The 16,111-nt window shown below is 45.7% G+C and overlaps 3 protein-coding genes across 3 annotated transcripts; 2 read left to right on the forward strand and 1 right to left on the reverse strand.

The window, feature by feature from the left end:
• Positions 1-579: 579 nt before the first annotated feature.
• LOC124698184 (protein IN2-1 homolog A-like) lies at positions 580-2,746 on the forward strand. The gene is made up of 9 exons (XM_047230700.1): positions 580-681; positions 774-848; positions 978-1,038; positions 1,165-1,254; positions 1,379-1,477; positions 1,589-1,697; positions 2,035-2,111; positions 2,205-2,393; positions 2,528-2,746. Exons 1-9 carry the CDS (start codon positions 584-586, stop codon positions 2,534-2,536), a joined length of 807 nt encoding a protein of 268 aa, XP_047086656.1. The 5' UTR covers positions 580-583; the 3' UTR covers positions 2,537-2,746.
• Positions 2,747-8,931: 6,185 nt separating this feature from the next.
• Positions 8,932-11,115, forward strand: LOC124702284 (protein IN2-1 homolog B). The gene is made up of 10 exons (XM_047234408.1): positions 8,932-9,167; positions 9,262-9,336; positions 9,446-9,506; positions 9,618-9,704; positions 9,813-9,911; positions 10,006-10,114; positions 10,208-10,284; positions 10,394-10,501; positions 10,666-10,746; positions 10,829-11,115. Exons 1-10 carry the CDS (start codon positions 8,962-8,964, stop codon positions 10,835-10,837), a joined length of 912 nt encoding a protein of 303 aa, XP_047090364.1. The 5' UTR covers positions 8,932-8,961; the 3' UTR covers positions 10,838-11,115.
• Positions 11,116-12,112: 997 nt separating this feature from the next.
• On the reverse strand, positions 12,113-15,871 carry LOC124702283 (desmethyl-deoxy-podophyllotoxin synthase-like). The gene is made up of 2 exons (XM_047234407.1): positions 14,975-15,871; positions 12,113-12,761 (listed from the first exon to the last, which is right to left on the reverse strand). The coding sequence occupies exons 1-2, from the start codon at positions 15,869-15,871 to the stop codon at positions 12,144-12,146; spliced, it is 1,515 nt and encodes a 504-aa protein (XP_047090363.1). The 3' UTR covers positions 12,113-12,143.
• Positions 15,872-16,111: the final 240 nt, after the last annotated feature.

Genomic DNA, 16,111 nt, shown 5'->3' on the forward strand with positions numbered 1-16,111 from the left:
AGTAGAGTGATTAGCCCGAAGCAGAGACCTTCCATCATCTAAGATAAATTAATGGATCCACTCGCCGACCCGGACGAATGGAACATGGGTACGCGCGCACCCGTTTATGAAAAGTTCAAAAAAAATGCTATTTAAAAGTTTCAAAAATATATGAAGTAAAATTTTGCATGTACATATTATGTTGATACTTACTTGTGTGAGTTTTCACGAAAAAATACTATTGTGTGTGTCCTACATAAAAATGACAAAATGTCCAAATGAGAATAGTGAACAGAAATTTGTACTATTCACAGGAATAGGAATTTGCATTTTGTCATTTCTGTGTAGGTCACACACAATGGTATTTTTACGTGAAAACACACACGAGTAAGTATCAACATAATATCTACATGCAAAAATTTACTTGACATTTTTTGGAAACTTTTGAATAGCATTTTTTTGAACTTTTCGTAAATGGGTGCGCGCGTACCCAGGTTCCATTCACCATTTTCGATCCACTCGCCAACTTCTCCCATCTCTCTGCGACGCTGACGCATAAATACTCGGGACAACTCGCTCGTCGGTCACCACCGCAACGCATCAGATGTTCAGATCACTCAGAGTTATAACCAGCGCCTCTTGTCACATCCCTGTCCTAGCTAATTACGCCGGAATGGCCGCAGCTGCAGCACCATCCAGGAGGTGAGTGATTACTTTGATTAGGTAGACACCTCTGTACATCGTTTTAGTACTACATGGATTATTGAGGCGGTTGGAACTGGTGTGTGTTGCAGCTTCACTAAAGAAGTGCTCCCGCCTGCACTGGGCGCCGTCTCCGAGCTCCCTCCCCTCTTCGATGGCACCACCAGGTAACTACCTGCTACTCGCTACTACTACTAGTAATCTTCATTTCAGCATTTCCATTGGGATTTGGGATTCAATTCATGAGCTACTTTACTAACCATCGATTGATCAATCTATTTCTTTGCGATGTGAAGGCTCTATATTTGTTACATCTGCCCATTTGCTCAGCGCGCTTGGGTTACTCGGAACTGCAAGGTACTAATCAGTATACCTAGCTACTTGCCGATCCCAGTTCCCCACTCGTCCCATCTATCATCGCTGAACCTGTCGTTGTTTACCTGAAAGAAATACCTGAAACATGCTTCCTTATTTTTTGTGCAGGGTTTGCAGGACGAGATCAAGCTAGTCGCCATTAATCTGGAGGACAAACCTGCCTGGTACAAGGACAAGGTCTACCATCCACAGGGCACGGTAAAGAACGGACTCCAGTTCATCCATCATCTGTTCATCCAGTTCCTTCCTATTCTCACGCGCTACCTCCAATCCGTGCTCTCCGTTGACAATTTTTACACTTCGCCGTTGACGTTTTGGATAGGTCCCTTCCCTGGAGCACAATGGCAAAGTCACGGGAGAAAGCTTAGATTTGATCAGGTACATCGACAGCAATTTCCAGGGCCCGGCACTGCTTCCTCAAGTAAGAAGGGAAAACATAAACCCAACGACCGTTCACCATCAGGAACAGTTATTTCGGTTAATGTTTCAGTCTTCTTACAGTCTTTGGATGTGTCGATGGCCACTTTGCCAGGACCCTGCTAAAAGGGAGTTTGCTGATGAGCTGATTGCGTATGCTGACGCGTTTACCAAAGCACTCTACGCGCCCTTGATCTCCAGAGTAGACATGTCAGATGAGGCCGGTAAGAACAGCTGGCTAGCTATTCCCTCCGTTTTTTACTTACTTAGCATTCTAGGTTTAGTCGAAATCAAACTTTATCAAGTTTGATAAGTAATATAGAAAAAAATCAACATCCATAATACCAAAGGTATATAATATAAAACTATAGTTCACGTCAATTCTAATATTATAGATGTTATATTGCATATGTTGATATATTTTTTCTAAATATTTAGCTAAACTTTATAAAGTTTGACAACGCAAGCTAATTGTGAAGGGAAGGAGTTGCAGTTTTCTAGATCAGAGGAATATCGCGTTGGATTAACTGATACTGATCAAGCTTATATTTTGTTTGTCAGTTGCTGCTCTTGACAAGATTGAAGCTGCCCTGTCCAAGTTCAGTGACGGCCCGTTCTTCCTTGGCCAACTTAGCTTGGTATGCTAATCTACTCCATCCAATGTGTTTAGTTTTAATTCCACAGGAAAGTGTGTAGTAAATAATTGCTTCAATTCGATCGCAAATTTGTAGGCGGATATTGCGTACGTGACGGTTTTGGAGAGGCTTCAGATATACTATTCTCACGTCAGGAACTACGAGATCACCAAAGGCAGGCCCAACCTTGACAAATTCATCGAGGAGATGAACAAGATTGAAGCATATAAGCAGACCAAAAACCAACCGCTAATATTGCTTGATTGTGCGAAGAGGCATCTCAAGGCAAATACATTTTTCCTAATCAAAGTCTAAGATCTTGTCCTGTTTTTTTTTTTACGTTTTGTACTTCCAAAAATAGATATCGCAGATTTGTCTATAATATTGTTTGACACTGTCTTCTTGCTGTGGGCTTTCAGATTGCTTAAGAATTGGAGATGTTGCCATCTGCCAAGAATAACGGGAGTCGATGCCAGGGAATGATGGCTTCTGAATAGACGAAGGCTCAAGTCTCATCATGAGTTGGCTTGATTGTCATAGCAAAGAGTTGTAGTATATGTTTCCTTCCTAATGAACGACGCCATGTTGTAGCCTGCATATCATACGATAATAATTTACTATCTTATTCCATTCCAAAACATTGCATCGACATGGAGAGTCTCCGAAGTATAATCGTTCACAGCACGCACTCAGGTTCATAGTAGTGGAAATAAAATTTAAATACACGATTCTTCTGAAATATTTTTCATGAAAGAGTGTAGCTATATTGCCGCTATTTGACCATTCTCAGAAGAAAAAAAAGCATATGAGTGCAGATTTATTTTTGCCCTTTATGAGCTATACCGCCCTTCCATCTACCGTGAGACCGATTCATAATTTACCTTTTGACACTATGCAACAATATTGAACTCTATAATCAGGGGTGGAGTCATTTTAAAGTTATTTTACTCTGACTCACATGATGTGAGACATCTCCATTTCTATACATCTAGAGGCTAACCACGCTCCTGGGTTGCACGCGCGTGCCGCTCCGGGACAATCGACTCTTCCACCTAAAAACCAGATCACCAGAGCTCCTTGGCCGCCGCTGGCGGCACTGGTGGCGACGCCCTGGACGCCGAAGGCCGCGAGGGTGAGGATGGCGTCCTCATGGTTCTCCTCTTCGCGCGGAGAGGTGGAGTAGATGGGAGACGCTAGACTTGGCGCCGAATCCGGCGTGGCCGCGAGAAGCGGTGGTCGAGAGGCGGCATGGGGCGCGGTGAACGGCGGCGCGGGCAGCGGCTGTCTGGGTCCGTGGGCCAAAGGGTTGCGGCTGTTGCGCCCCCGCCATGGCCGTCACTTCCCTATGTGGTCGTCGATCTACTCCGACACAATACCGTTTGTTGCCGTGCGGGTGTGGTGGCCAGAGTCATCCTTGATATGCCGGCTTTTGCCGATGGATCAGGCGTACATTGATGGCCGGATGCTTTGGGGCACGGCTTGAATAAAAGCGGCGGTCCTAGGGTTCCTCTCGCGCCAAGATGAAGATCCGCTTGATGACTTTCCTCCGAGATCTGGTGGGAGTGTCGAGTTTTGGAAGGCTCCGCTAGTGAATTCCCCCTAGTGCGCCGTATGCCTGGAGATAGTTGGATCGGATGGGATTCGTTCCTACACACTCATGTCTTTTCCCGACCATTTGGTTATGTAGGGAGTGGCGCGAAGCTCTGCTATCTATTTCCATCAGGAGACATGTTGGTCCGTGTTGAAGTCAGAGGCGGAGAATGTCATGGAAGACCGTAATTGAGGACTAGTAATGGTGGTTTGAGTCTTTGCAGCGATGAGGAATTGGCTTTGTGTTTCAGGTTTCGTAGTAGCGGTATGCAACTGGGGGTGACATCATTGATGAAGTTCAAAGTATTACCTTATAGAGTAAAAATCTAAGGTCTGCCCTTAGTTGATTGTGCATGACAATGTCTTGTTGAAGGCATTGTTTTGAGAGTGGAGACTATCTTCAGGGTGAAAACCTAAGATCCTCGATCGGGCGACTACGCATGTGCAATGTTTCCTTCTTGGAGGCATCACTTATGGAGAACCTGGATTTTAGGTGTTGTCTTGGTGGTGTGTGTGTGCTGCTGCTGCAAAGACGGTGGTGCCTTATAATATAACCATCTAAAGATGTAATTGATGTATCCCATGTGCCACCCACATAAATCAGATTTTCCTGGCCGTAGATCTCGCCTCTAGCGAATCCAAGCCATTCGTTTTTTACCGCAACAGTATAAAAGGGCAGCCTAGAAAACCCTATTTGCGAGCCCCCAATCTCTCCGCGACACGCGTCCTCCATATTGCCTCGCGTCGCTCACGCCCCCTCTACTTCCTAATGTTCTCCTTCCCTCCATCATGAAACTAAGCAACGTCTGGCCGTGTGCATGACGCCATGGAGGTCGCCGGTGGCAGACGAAAGCCCAGCGGCATGAACCGGTTGAGCAACCTGCCGGATTGCCTCCTCCTCGCCATCCTTTGGAAACCTCGGTCCTGGCAAGCGGTGCAGACGTGCGCTCTATCGCGGAGGTAGGCCAACCTATGGAGTGTCGTCTCATGCATCGACATCGACATCGCGTACTTCTCCAACCAGGAATGTCGTCACGAGGTCTGGGTGCAGGAGGACGAGGAGGCGCTTGCCAAGCTGGTGGATTTCACTGACAGTCTTATGTTCAGGTAAGGCCAATCCTTCTCCTCCGTCTCCTCCTCGGAGCCACCGTTGGACACCCTCATGATTGTGGTCATCATATGTAACCCCTTTGTAGTGGATCTTTGGGTTTTATGAGATTGGTGCAATTTTCAGTTTGTGTTTCAGGTATGAGTAGATGCATATTACGTACCCCGTTCTTCATTACTCCATCCGTTCCTTTCTATAGTGCCTATAGATTTTTGGCATTTGTTTCACAATATAAGGCTGTAGCTTGGCTTTTTTCAATTACCCCCTCCACCGGTCAACTCCCACACGACATGCATGAAAAAAAATCCAGACAAAATAGGAAACAATTAATTAAGATTCCTAATGCATGGCCTCAAGAATTGCTTAGATTTAGGAAGCAATATTTTACTTTCCTTAATTAAACCTGGCTGCACATATATGGAGAGTCAACCAGACAGATTTGTGGGATTTGTTGCGGTAAGTTTGGAAGTTATCGATTTCCCTAATTTTAGTTTGATCTCAAATCGTTCAGCCAGGGGGTCTTGTGTAAAAAATACTCTTGCGCTAATTTCCGTGCCAAAAATCTATAGGCACTATAGAAAGGAACGGAGGGAGTAGAAGTTTTGAACTAGTATGATAGTACTTGAGAGGGGGAACATGTGAATTAGTTGGAGTAACATGGTAGTATGAAACTGGACAGTAAATAGGAAGCTACTATAATTTTTACCTTTCTATTGTTAGCTCACTAGGGATAAATGAATGCACGTGTTACAATTACCAAGTTACCAACAATGGTGATCTCATATCTTTTGCGGTAGCATATTTGATATTCAACATCATGTCATAGAAGCAAAGGTAATACTATATTTATCTTAAATGTAGTTTGTGGAACTTTCTCTTACAAGAGGAGTATTAATGGGATGTGTTGCATCATCTCAATCATAGGACGTGATGCCGATATGAATACTTATCAAACACATAATTAAGTTACATCAATATTATGTTTTCTTTGAAACTATTTTGATTCACCCATGTTCATAAGAGATTATGCAAGTGAAATCATGAACCACACACCATTTTTAATCAAAAGAAACACCTTTTACTTTGCATTTACATATGTTTACAATATCAACACTTAATTAATCCGAAAATACAAAAAAAACATTTATCATATGTGTATTTGGTTCTTTCATAAAGTTTACATCACTACCATCATCATACCACTTTAATTTTGCACAACATTTAGTTTAACTTTCATAGTGCATTTAGCTTACTTTACTTGCTATATATTTACTTTACTTACTTTACTTACTACATTTTATACATTTGTTTTCAGTTCTAATACGAAACCTTGTGCTTGACAACTAATTGGTGGTGTTGGAGACAGAAGGAACACTATTTGTATTTTGTAGGTTGTTTAAAGAGGAAAGAAGAGTATTAATTGTTTTTCCGAGAGTTTGATATAAACCCTAGAGTCATTCTTGTGGGAATAAACCCTCGCTATATCACTTTATGCTTGGAGCTCCAACGAATATCTATCCACGTAGATTGGTGCTATCAATAGTGATTTTTTCGTGGTTCTCCCTCCTTCCGGGCTTCCTTCCCCTCAAGGGCGAGCGGATTTCTGTGACAAGAGCGGCAAACCAAATAGCCACATTCGGATGGCTTGACGAAAGTTATTTGGTTCCACACTACCTTCCTGTCAGCACACTTCCGGCAAGCGTGGATCCTACGTGGTGTATCTCATGGTGCTCCTGTAGATTAGCTTCTTTGTGGAGCTGTTTGTTTGTGACCACTTTGTAATTTTTCTACTTTATTTGTCTTCTCTTCCTTTGTATACCCCCTTGTAACTTTCACCTGTATGTTTGTAAGAACATGACCCTGCCAGGGTACTTTCGAGTGAAATGCAACAAGCGGTGGGAGTTGTCCCCCCCGTTACTCTCGAAAAAAAAAATAGTGATTTTTTTTAAAATTTTCCATGCACCATAACCCAACATACCACCCTTCCATCAACCATGAGACCATGCTAGCTTTCACATTCACAAGTCTACCTTTTGACACTATGCAACAATATTGAACTCTCTATAATAAAATTTATATTTAGCCACATATATACGCATAATGAATTAGTGGTTAAGCAATAGATGAATCTAGATCGCTTTAATCCCTGCTAAAACGTAGTAGGGCTACCAAATTGAATTTATCAAGGTGGGGAATAAGGATTTCATTTCACAAAGATGCAAGATCCATGAATCTCATAGCACCAATATACATTGTGATGTTGAATCTTCAGTGAGCCTATTAGGGATAGCAACATATTTAAGCTCTGAAAAGGCCTCTTACAAATCAATCCTAGATAACTTTTTGAAACGGTAACCCACATGTTACTTCAAATACATTCAAAATGATGTACACTTGTGAAGTTGTTAACCATTTATGATTATCTTAGTAACTCACGCATTGCAACTTGGTAACTTTCGGTAAGAATAATCGTCGAAATATGTCAACATGTGATCTAAATTCGAAGATATTGTCACGACGGATTTAGTAGTGGAAATGGATCTTACATAGAATAATTTTTCATCGTTTAAGAGATAAACCATTTTAAATTTCAAATTAGGTAAGTATCTCGATGAAATCAACAATTTTGTTTCTATTGCATATGCATGCAATGCGATGCTCTAATTTTCTCTATCCCTGAGATGGTACATGTGAAATGTTTGGTACCTACCTCTAAATATACGTGTAGAAAAATCCTATATATAAATCCCATGCAACATGATTTATTGAAACTTTGAAATTTTCAAAAGTTCAAAGTTTCTAACTTTGTTGAAGTCGATGCTAGTTTTTTGAATACTTAGTACTGCTCTTTTTCCTAAAAGGAGCCACACAATAGAAAGTTTGACTACGTTTTGGTTTTCCAAAGCGAAAATACAACCATTCAGAATGGGACCTATGATTTTCACACCCCCACCCCCGTGATTTACTGAGAGTTAGCCTTGTCCATTTGCCAACGGGATGAACTCCCAATGTGTCCTCTAATCCCTTGCTTTCTCAATTTCACAAAAAAGATACATGGATGAAGCCCCATTATTTCAATCTCATTGCACTTTGCATTCTTAGGGCTTCTTTAATTCACATGATCATATTAATAGAAAAACAACAAGATTAGAGTGGCATGCCATCTTCCATCATATATATAATTAAGAAACTACAAAAAACTTAGGTCAAAGAGTATTTGATAGCACATGAAAAACAAAAACAAAAATGCAAAAGAGTACATGCAAAATTTCCTCCAAAATAGAGTCTAAAGGAATCCTTGTAAAATTCGTACGATTATATATACTCCCCCGTTCCACCAAAAATATCGGAGATTTGTCAAAATATGAATGTATCTATATGCTCTTATTGTCAGATACATCTAAATTTGGACAAATCTCAGACACTTTCGGTGGGACAGAAGGGGTAACTTTTTAAACTAACCGATCAAAAAAAATAGGATTCAAATCCTACAATACACCTTTAAATTGAATGAGCCATTAGTCTTTTGCACAATGTATCTATTTGATTTTATCATAAAACTTAAACTCGTGTAAGTACCATCTGCTTCCACTATTCCACGGTCTTTGGGCGATGAGAACTAACCTGTGGTTGGATGGTTGGGAGGGCAGTGACACCCCTAGTTTACTAGAGTTTAAATCCCAGATTTAACACTTTGGTGTCTTATTAAGAAACGGAATATTTTTCAGTGGGAGGCGACACTTCCATCGACAGCGAGACGCTCGTAGTGAATTCATCAATCTCAAAACGGTGTACGTATGTTCATAGGGATGAGTGTATGTACGTATGTGTGAGCGTCTGCGTCTGTATTAAATTTCGCATAGAAAATAAAAAAAAAACAGTCTATGGACGATTATAGACGAATGCACTCGCATGCATGACGTGCGCCGCTCCACGGCTCCAGCCCGCACAAAGTAGCAACAATCGGCATCGTTCCAGAAAAGTGGTGAAGGCCGGCCGGGAGAGCAGCCCCACGGCACCTGCACCGCTTTCGCGTCCAAGTGAGGCCGGCCCACAGCCGGGGGAGCAGCTGGCCACATCCATGGAGCATCATCGATCCGAATCGACCTGTCGAGTTCGACTCCAGCTTTACTGCTCGACATCAACACCTCACCAATGAGTTCTCTCGCTTTCCCTTGCCGCTCGTCACCACTGACGCCCGCCTCCACCTCCGTTACCCCTCCCGTCCCGGCATCGCCGTGTATAAACATCCGCCGCTCGCGACGAACAGCCAACCGCCATTTCCACCGCCTCGCCGCTAGCACCCGGAATTCCCCCCGAACCCTCGCCATGGCCGCCACCGCCGCTGCCGCACCTGTCATGTAAGCAGGACAAACCGCCGGCACAGATTAATCTATTGCCTCGGATTCTCGGTTAAATTACTCGAATCGTTTCTCAATCTTTCAACTTTTGCAGCTCCCCAAAAGAAAACCTGCCCCCTATCCTGACCTCCACCTCCGAGCCCCCTCCCCTCTTCGACGGCACCACCAGGTACTTACAATTTAAGTGAGATTGCATTTCAGATGTACCTTGTGCCTATCCAATTCTACACAGATCAAGGGCTAAACTGTTCCTATTTTTTAAATCTTGTTTCGTGAAGGCTGTATGTTGCGTACCACTGCCCGTACGCGCAGCGCGCTTGGATTGCCAGGAACTACAAGGTACACTGTGCCATCCATACTTTTGGTGCTGATGATGTGCTAAGAAAAACTGAACCATTCTTTTGCACCCAAGTTGACTGATCCTGTTTGGTGCATGCTTCTCTTGTCCAGGGTTTGCAGGACAAGATCAAGATAGTCGCGATCGATCTGGCGGACAGGCCGGCTTGGTACAAGGAGAAGGTTTACCCAGGGAACAAGGTATGTTTCTGTCTCACGTGTACAATCTGTTACACTGCTTCAGTTGACGCTTTCCATTAATATTTCTCTAATCTTCATCCACATTTATGAACCTTCATTCCTCGGCAGGTGCCTTCTCTGGAGCACAACAACCAGGTGAAAGGAGAGAGCTTGGATTTGGTCAAGTACATCGACAGCAACTTCGATGGCCCAGCATTGCTTCCTGATGTATGCATATTCAACCATCATGAGTCAGATGCTTGTAAGATGGCCGTTCATAAATTTCTCAGTGGTATTAACTTTTGCATTCATCAATTGGCAGGATCCTGAGAAGAAGCAGTTCGCTGAGGAGCTGCTTGTGTATACCGATGAGTTCAGTAAAGCAGCATACTCATCCATAACCTCCAAGGGAGATGTGTCAGAGGAAACTGGTAAAAGAGCAAAGCTTCTACTTTTGAATCGTTTAAAAATATACTCCAGGCTGCAGTTTGTACTCATAGTGTAGTAATGTCTTCGTCCATTAGTTGCTGCGCTGGATAAAATAGAAGCTGCCCTGGGGAAGTTCACAGATGGCCCTTTCTTCCTTGGCCAGTTCAGTTTGGTATGTCACACCAGTCTCGGAACACTTCAGTTTCACCCTTTGGGGAAAAAACTTCTCAAAAAATTGCGGTTGACATGCTGTCCTGTTACGGATGTTAATCTCTGCACAGGTGGACATTGCATATGTGCCATTCATCGAAAGGTTTCAAATATTCTTTTCTGGTATCAAGAACTACGATATCACCAAGGGCAGACCTAACCTTCAGAAATTCGTTGAGGTAATTCTGAACACCGCGAGATGTGATTATGCCATATCTTTCATCATGTTTATAAGTTTACTCACATTTTTTCTGCCAAGTCTGAAATTGGCTAAAGCAAATAAATATCTTGGCAATTATTTGCCGAGGGGATAGAAGGTTTAACTGGAGTCGATTTGTTACAGGAAGTGAACAAGATCGATGCTTATACACAAACCAGACTGGACCCACAATTTCTGCTTGAACAAACTAAGAAGCGGCTTGGGGTAAAATATTTCCTAAAATTTTCATTCTTACTTCCTTCTTCCATTTTCAAATCATTTTGCATTTACACACTTCAACTTCCAGATCGAGTGAAGCTGTGACCAAGGATGAACAAGAGATGAAATTTCAGTCACTCAGGAACGTGCTTGCTTGCAGTATGCTAAATTTGGAATAAATGATGCATGCCACTAGGCTCCTGCCTTTTGAGTATAAAATATTTATTTTGTGGTTTAGTTCGACAGTGTGCCCATGCTTGTGAAGGAGGATGATCATATACTGTAGTACTGTACTATAAGTTCCATGAACCGATGCTCTTATGTTCTCAATGTCGTTAATAATGCTCATGTGAATATTTGAACTTCCTAATCAAACAACACGGTGGATATGACAATTAGAATTCATATTACATAAATATGTTAAAATCCATATTAATTAGCAACTTTATTATATTTATTGGTACTAACCTACTAGTAGTTGCAAAATTGTATAATTTCTTGTTTTACGCTTTGCTGTATAGAAACTACATAAACAATCCCTCATTATGGCAAAATTTAGAGTTTCATAAACTACATAAACAATCCCTCATTATGGCGAAATTTGGAGTTTCCTAAAAATCTGTCCCTGTAGAACTATTTTTAAACATGCCAAATGCACGACCTGAAGATGAGATCAAATTGAAAAGGTGTAATGGAGGAAGTCTTGGGGATTTTCAAGTCCAACATTTGATATAACGAATGTCCCAATTGGAGCTTGTATGCTCTGTGGGTTGCAGATTGACTCAAACGGGACGATATTGCTGAATCTAGACATCATTTTCTGTTTTCGGTAGTAGTATGATTGTACCAAATTTTAGTTGAAATAGAGGATCTCTCCCTTTTGGAAGCTAGTAAACATTGCCTCAGATCATCTTTAATAATGTCCCCATTTTTTGATATAACTCTGCAGGTTAGTGAAGTTACATGTTAACTAAGGTATGCCACTAAAGGTTTAATTTGACAGCGCGTAGGCCTATCACTTGAAGTCTGACTAGGTGGCCTGGTAGCTAGGTCTGGTTGGTTGTCGTTTGACGGGTCCATAGTCGATACGACCAACCACTGGAGGGATATTTTCACTATCAAGTGAATGTATGTCAGTGGAATTCAGACATGACTGATCCCAAACCACCAACGGGCGCCAAGCCTAGTAGTGCAAGGGGGTAAGCGCACATTGGTGAGACCCTTTCTCTGGTAGTAGCACCTGAACAATGACACACATAACTCAATACTTACCTGGTGATGATGTTTCTGATGATATATGATGAGTACTTCTTTATTGTCATCGCATTCAAGAAATGCACATCAAGATCAATGAAGATCAATGGTACATGATTGGATCACATATGAATAAAACACAAGTGAAATCAAACCAGGGGCACACAAACCCTGGCATGTAGGTATAGGCCATTCTTCCGCCCGACGGTGATGCCCATCTTTTCTGACATGTCCAGCTCATCCGGCTTCCGCCCCCCTGGGATCTCCCAGTTGAAGTGGTATAGAAGTGCAGCAAGCATGATCTCCATGTTGACTTCTGCAAATACCATTCCAGGGCACATCCTCCTCCCTGACCCGAAAGGTATGTACTCAAAGTTTATTCCTTTGAAGTCTACGATGCCAGACTCAAACCTCTCTGGTTTAAATTCCTCAGGGTCTTTCCAGTGTTTAGGGTCCCTGCCAATCGCCCATGCATTGACCAACACTGTGGTCCCTTTGGGTACATCGTACCCAAGGATTTTGCAAGTCTCCATGGCCTCTCTTGGGACAAGCAATGGGCCGGGTGGATGCAGTCTCAGTGTCTCCTTTATGACGAGTTTGAGGTACTTAAGACTGGCCAAGTCATCTTCAGTTACCTTAGGCTTTCCTTTGAGATTAGCGCGTACTTCAGCTTGTGCTTTCTTCATCACATTTGGGTACCTCATGAGCTCCGACATAGCCCATTGGAGAGTGGTTGATGATGTCTCGCTCCCACCATTAAATAGATCCTGCAATATGTCAATTTGCACTTAGGAATTGGTGATTGTTCTTGACACTAAAGGATTTGTCACCCTTAATGGTAAACAATCCTAAAATAATAGGGAACAAAACATATAGGGAACAAAACATTGTTTCAAAATAAGAGACAGTTGTGTTCTGCTAACTACTAGTACATTGTTTCAAGATACTTGTCCTCATTGAATCTATGTTGGCCAAACATTATTGTTTGACGACATATATTTAGAAAGAAATTCAACATTGACAAGAGCAAATTGATAATACTACTAAGAGCATCTCCAGCCGCGTCCCCCAAAGCGTCCCCCAAACAACGCCGAATTTAGTGTTTGGGGGACGCGTTTTCTTCGTGCCGCGTTTGTGGGACGTCGCTCCCCAGCCGCGTTCCCCAAACAGAATTTGAGATTTTTAAATTTTAATAGAAAACAGTTGAGTTCATTCAAACTTGCTATATATTACATAGATTTGAACGAAATTCGATGCAATTTAAACCTAAACCCTGATATTGAGGTGGCCGGAGGGGCCGTAGTACTGGTGGAAGTTGTGCACGTCGTCGACGACGATGTCCTGCTTGCCGCGCTCATCGAGCTCGTCGATGGGCTCGTCCTTCACCGTGCCGCTTGGCCCAGCCACGCCGTCATCGATGAGGTCGACGAGCGGCTTCCTGGTGCCGCGGATGGACATTGCGATCGCCGCATCGAGGTCGCCCCTCCAGGCGTCCTTGTCGGTCAAAGACGCTGCGAACGCCGCGTGCAACACTGGACAGTCGTCAGGGTCGTCACTGCTGGCGATGAGGCGCGGCTGCCGCTTGTACTCCGCCAGCTGCGCGGCCTTCGCGGCTTCCTCATCGTCCTGCTCCTCCTTCATCTCCAGCTTCGGGATGAGGAGGGCGCTGCCGGCGCGGCTGTGTTGCTGCCGCACTGGTTTGCGGATGCTGACATTGTTGCCGCCGCGCCTCCGATTGACGGGAGGCGTCGCGTACTCCGGCTCGGCCTTCACCTCGCGCTTCGGCACGGTGTAGGGCGTGGCGCGGTGTGACGAAGGCGCTGATCGTACTTGCCCCGACGAAGAAGAGTTCGAGGAGAACGAGTACGTCCTCCTCGGCTGCCAGCGTGCTGCGGGCGAAGGAGACGGTGGCGGCGAGGGTGGCATCTCCAGCCTTGGAGCGCCGTTCCGTATGGCGTTGACGACTTACTCGAGGGTGTGCCCGAGAACGCCCCAGAAGCAGAGGCGCCCCACCCTATTCCAGGTGTTCCTCCGGCCGATGAGGCCATAGGTGTTGTTCATCTCGGTGTCGTGCTGCGCCTGGAAGTAGTTCACCCACCAGTCGTCGTTACCGGTTGGGGCCCAGGTCGGATCGGCTCGCTCCTCGGCACCGAGGCGAGCCCAACGGTTCCTGACCGCGTCCCTCCAGCGCTCCGTGCCCTACGACGGCGGCGGGACGCCGACCCCGTTGACGACCATCCTCCAGCTGTCGCTGCTTGGCAGGCGCATGTCCGGCAGGGACATGATACCCCGCGTGGTACAGCGTCCACGCTTTCATCACGGTGAGGCCGCCGCGGCCGAAGCCGTTCGCCGCGACGTTCTTGCGGGAGGACGACATTGCGAGCGACGAGATTGGAGCGGCTGGGAGGTGCGGCGAGAGATTGGGTGCAGCGAGATTGGAGCGGCGAGATTGGAATGAGGAATGAAGGAGAGGCGCTCTTATTGTACAATGGAGGCGGGCGAAGCGGCAGCGGGGCCTTGACCGCAATAAACGCCGGCGCGGATGACCACACGGACATGCACAACGAGACACGTCACTGCGTCGTCTGGGAAAGATGGCGCCATTAACACCGCTTGACGAGAGGTAGGTGACGGGATTTTAGACTTCTGTATTGCTGACGCGTCGGTCCCTCTACTCCCCGCCTCGTATTTTGTTGTGTTCGGTGTGCCTAGAGCATCCCCTATGAAGCGGGGACGGGCTCGGGACGTCGGACACCGTATTGAGCCGCAGCAGATAGAAAGGGCCTTTGAAACGCGTGACTTGGAAACAGAAATTTTGTTTGACGGGTCCTAAATACCTTTAGGGCCCCTTTGGGAGTCGGCACGAGATGGTCTAATCTATCGCGAAATATATATACTTCCAAAATTTGCATCGCGTAGGAGAGGTATTCTGAAACAGACGAGAAAAGAAGATGAAGAAAAACAAAGCTAATGCACTTACAAGTATAACTGCTTTGATAACTCCCATGGTAAGAGGCACCTCGAGGCCACCCTCCTTCTGTATCCTGAGTAGCACGTCGACCAGGTCCTCACCTTCCACCGTGGCCCGCTCCCTCCTCTCCTGGTGTTGCTTGATGGCGTACTCCATGAGCTCGAAGCTCTTGCGGTGGTTCTCCTCGGCCAACCTGGCCGTGCCGCTGATAAATCTGGCGAGCCGCGACGACGGGAAGAGATCACTGAGGTTAAACCCGGAGACGAGTTTGATGGACACCTCGAGCGTCTCCATGAACTCCTTCGATTTCTTGAACCTGTCCCCGATCATGGCCCGCATTGTGGAGTCGGTGATGATCACGGAGATTCGCTCGCTGACGTTGACGGGCTCGCCGGACGACGACGCGGCCACGACGGCGGCCACGAGGCGGCCCACCTCCTCCTCCCTGATGTGGCGGAACGACTGCACGCGGCGCGCGCTGAGCAGCTCCAGGATGCAGATCCTGCGGAGCTGGCGCCACAGCGGGCCGTAGCGGCCGAAGACGAGGCCCTGCCCCTCGGCGGCCATGATCTTGACGGTGGCGCTCGAGGGCCGCGTGGCGAAGACGGCGTCGTGCGTCCGCATGATCTCGCGGGCGGCCTCCGGGGACGTGGCCACCACCACGGGGACCTCGCCGAGCTGGAGGTACATGAGCGGCGCGTCCAGCTGGCGCGCGAGGTCAGCCATGACGCGGTGCACGAGCGGGCTGCTGGCAAGGTGGTGCAGGCTGCCGATGACCGGAAGCCGCCACGGCCCGGGCGGCAGACGCAGGCCATCGCCGCGGCCGCGCTTGCTGAACAGGCTGAGGAGCAGGAGAGGGAGGATGAGAGCCGATAAGAGGCAGAGGTAGTACGCAGGTTGCTCCATGGCGGCGTAGTGGACGTGATGATTAGTGCAGGGTGAGTTGTAATGCCATGCCATGCCATGCCATGTCTTGTATACATAAAGAGGTCAGTACTCAGTAATTTGGACGTACGGATACAACAAAATCCTGACGATGGCTCACTGAACCTAGCTCGTTCGGGAAAATATCTCCTACTGTACAGTCCTACATGATGACATCTGGGTTGTTGCCGATTAAATAGGGATCGCTTCATCGCTAGAGTA

This window comes from Lolium rigidum, chromosome 3, assembly GCF_022539505.1.
Source record: "Lolium rigidum isolate FL_2022 chromosome 3, APGP_CSIRO_Lrig_0.1, whole genome shotgun sequence".
NCBI lineage: Eukaryota > Viridiplantae > Streptophyta > Magnoliopsida > Poales > Poaceae > Lolium > Lolium rigidum.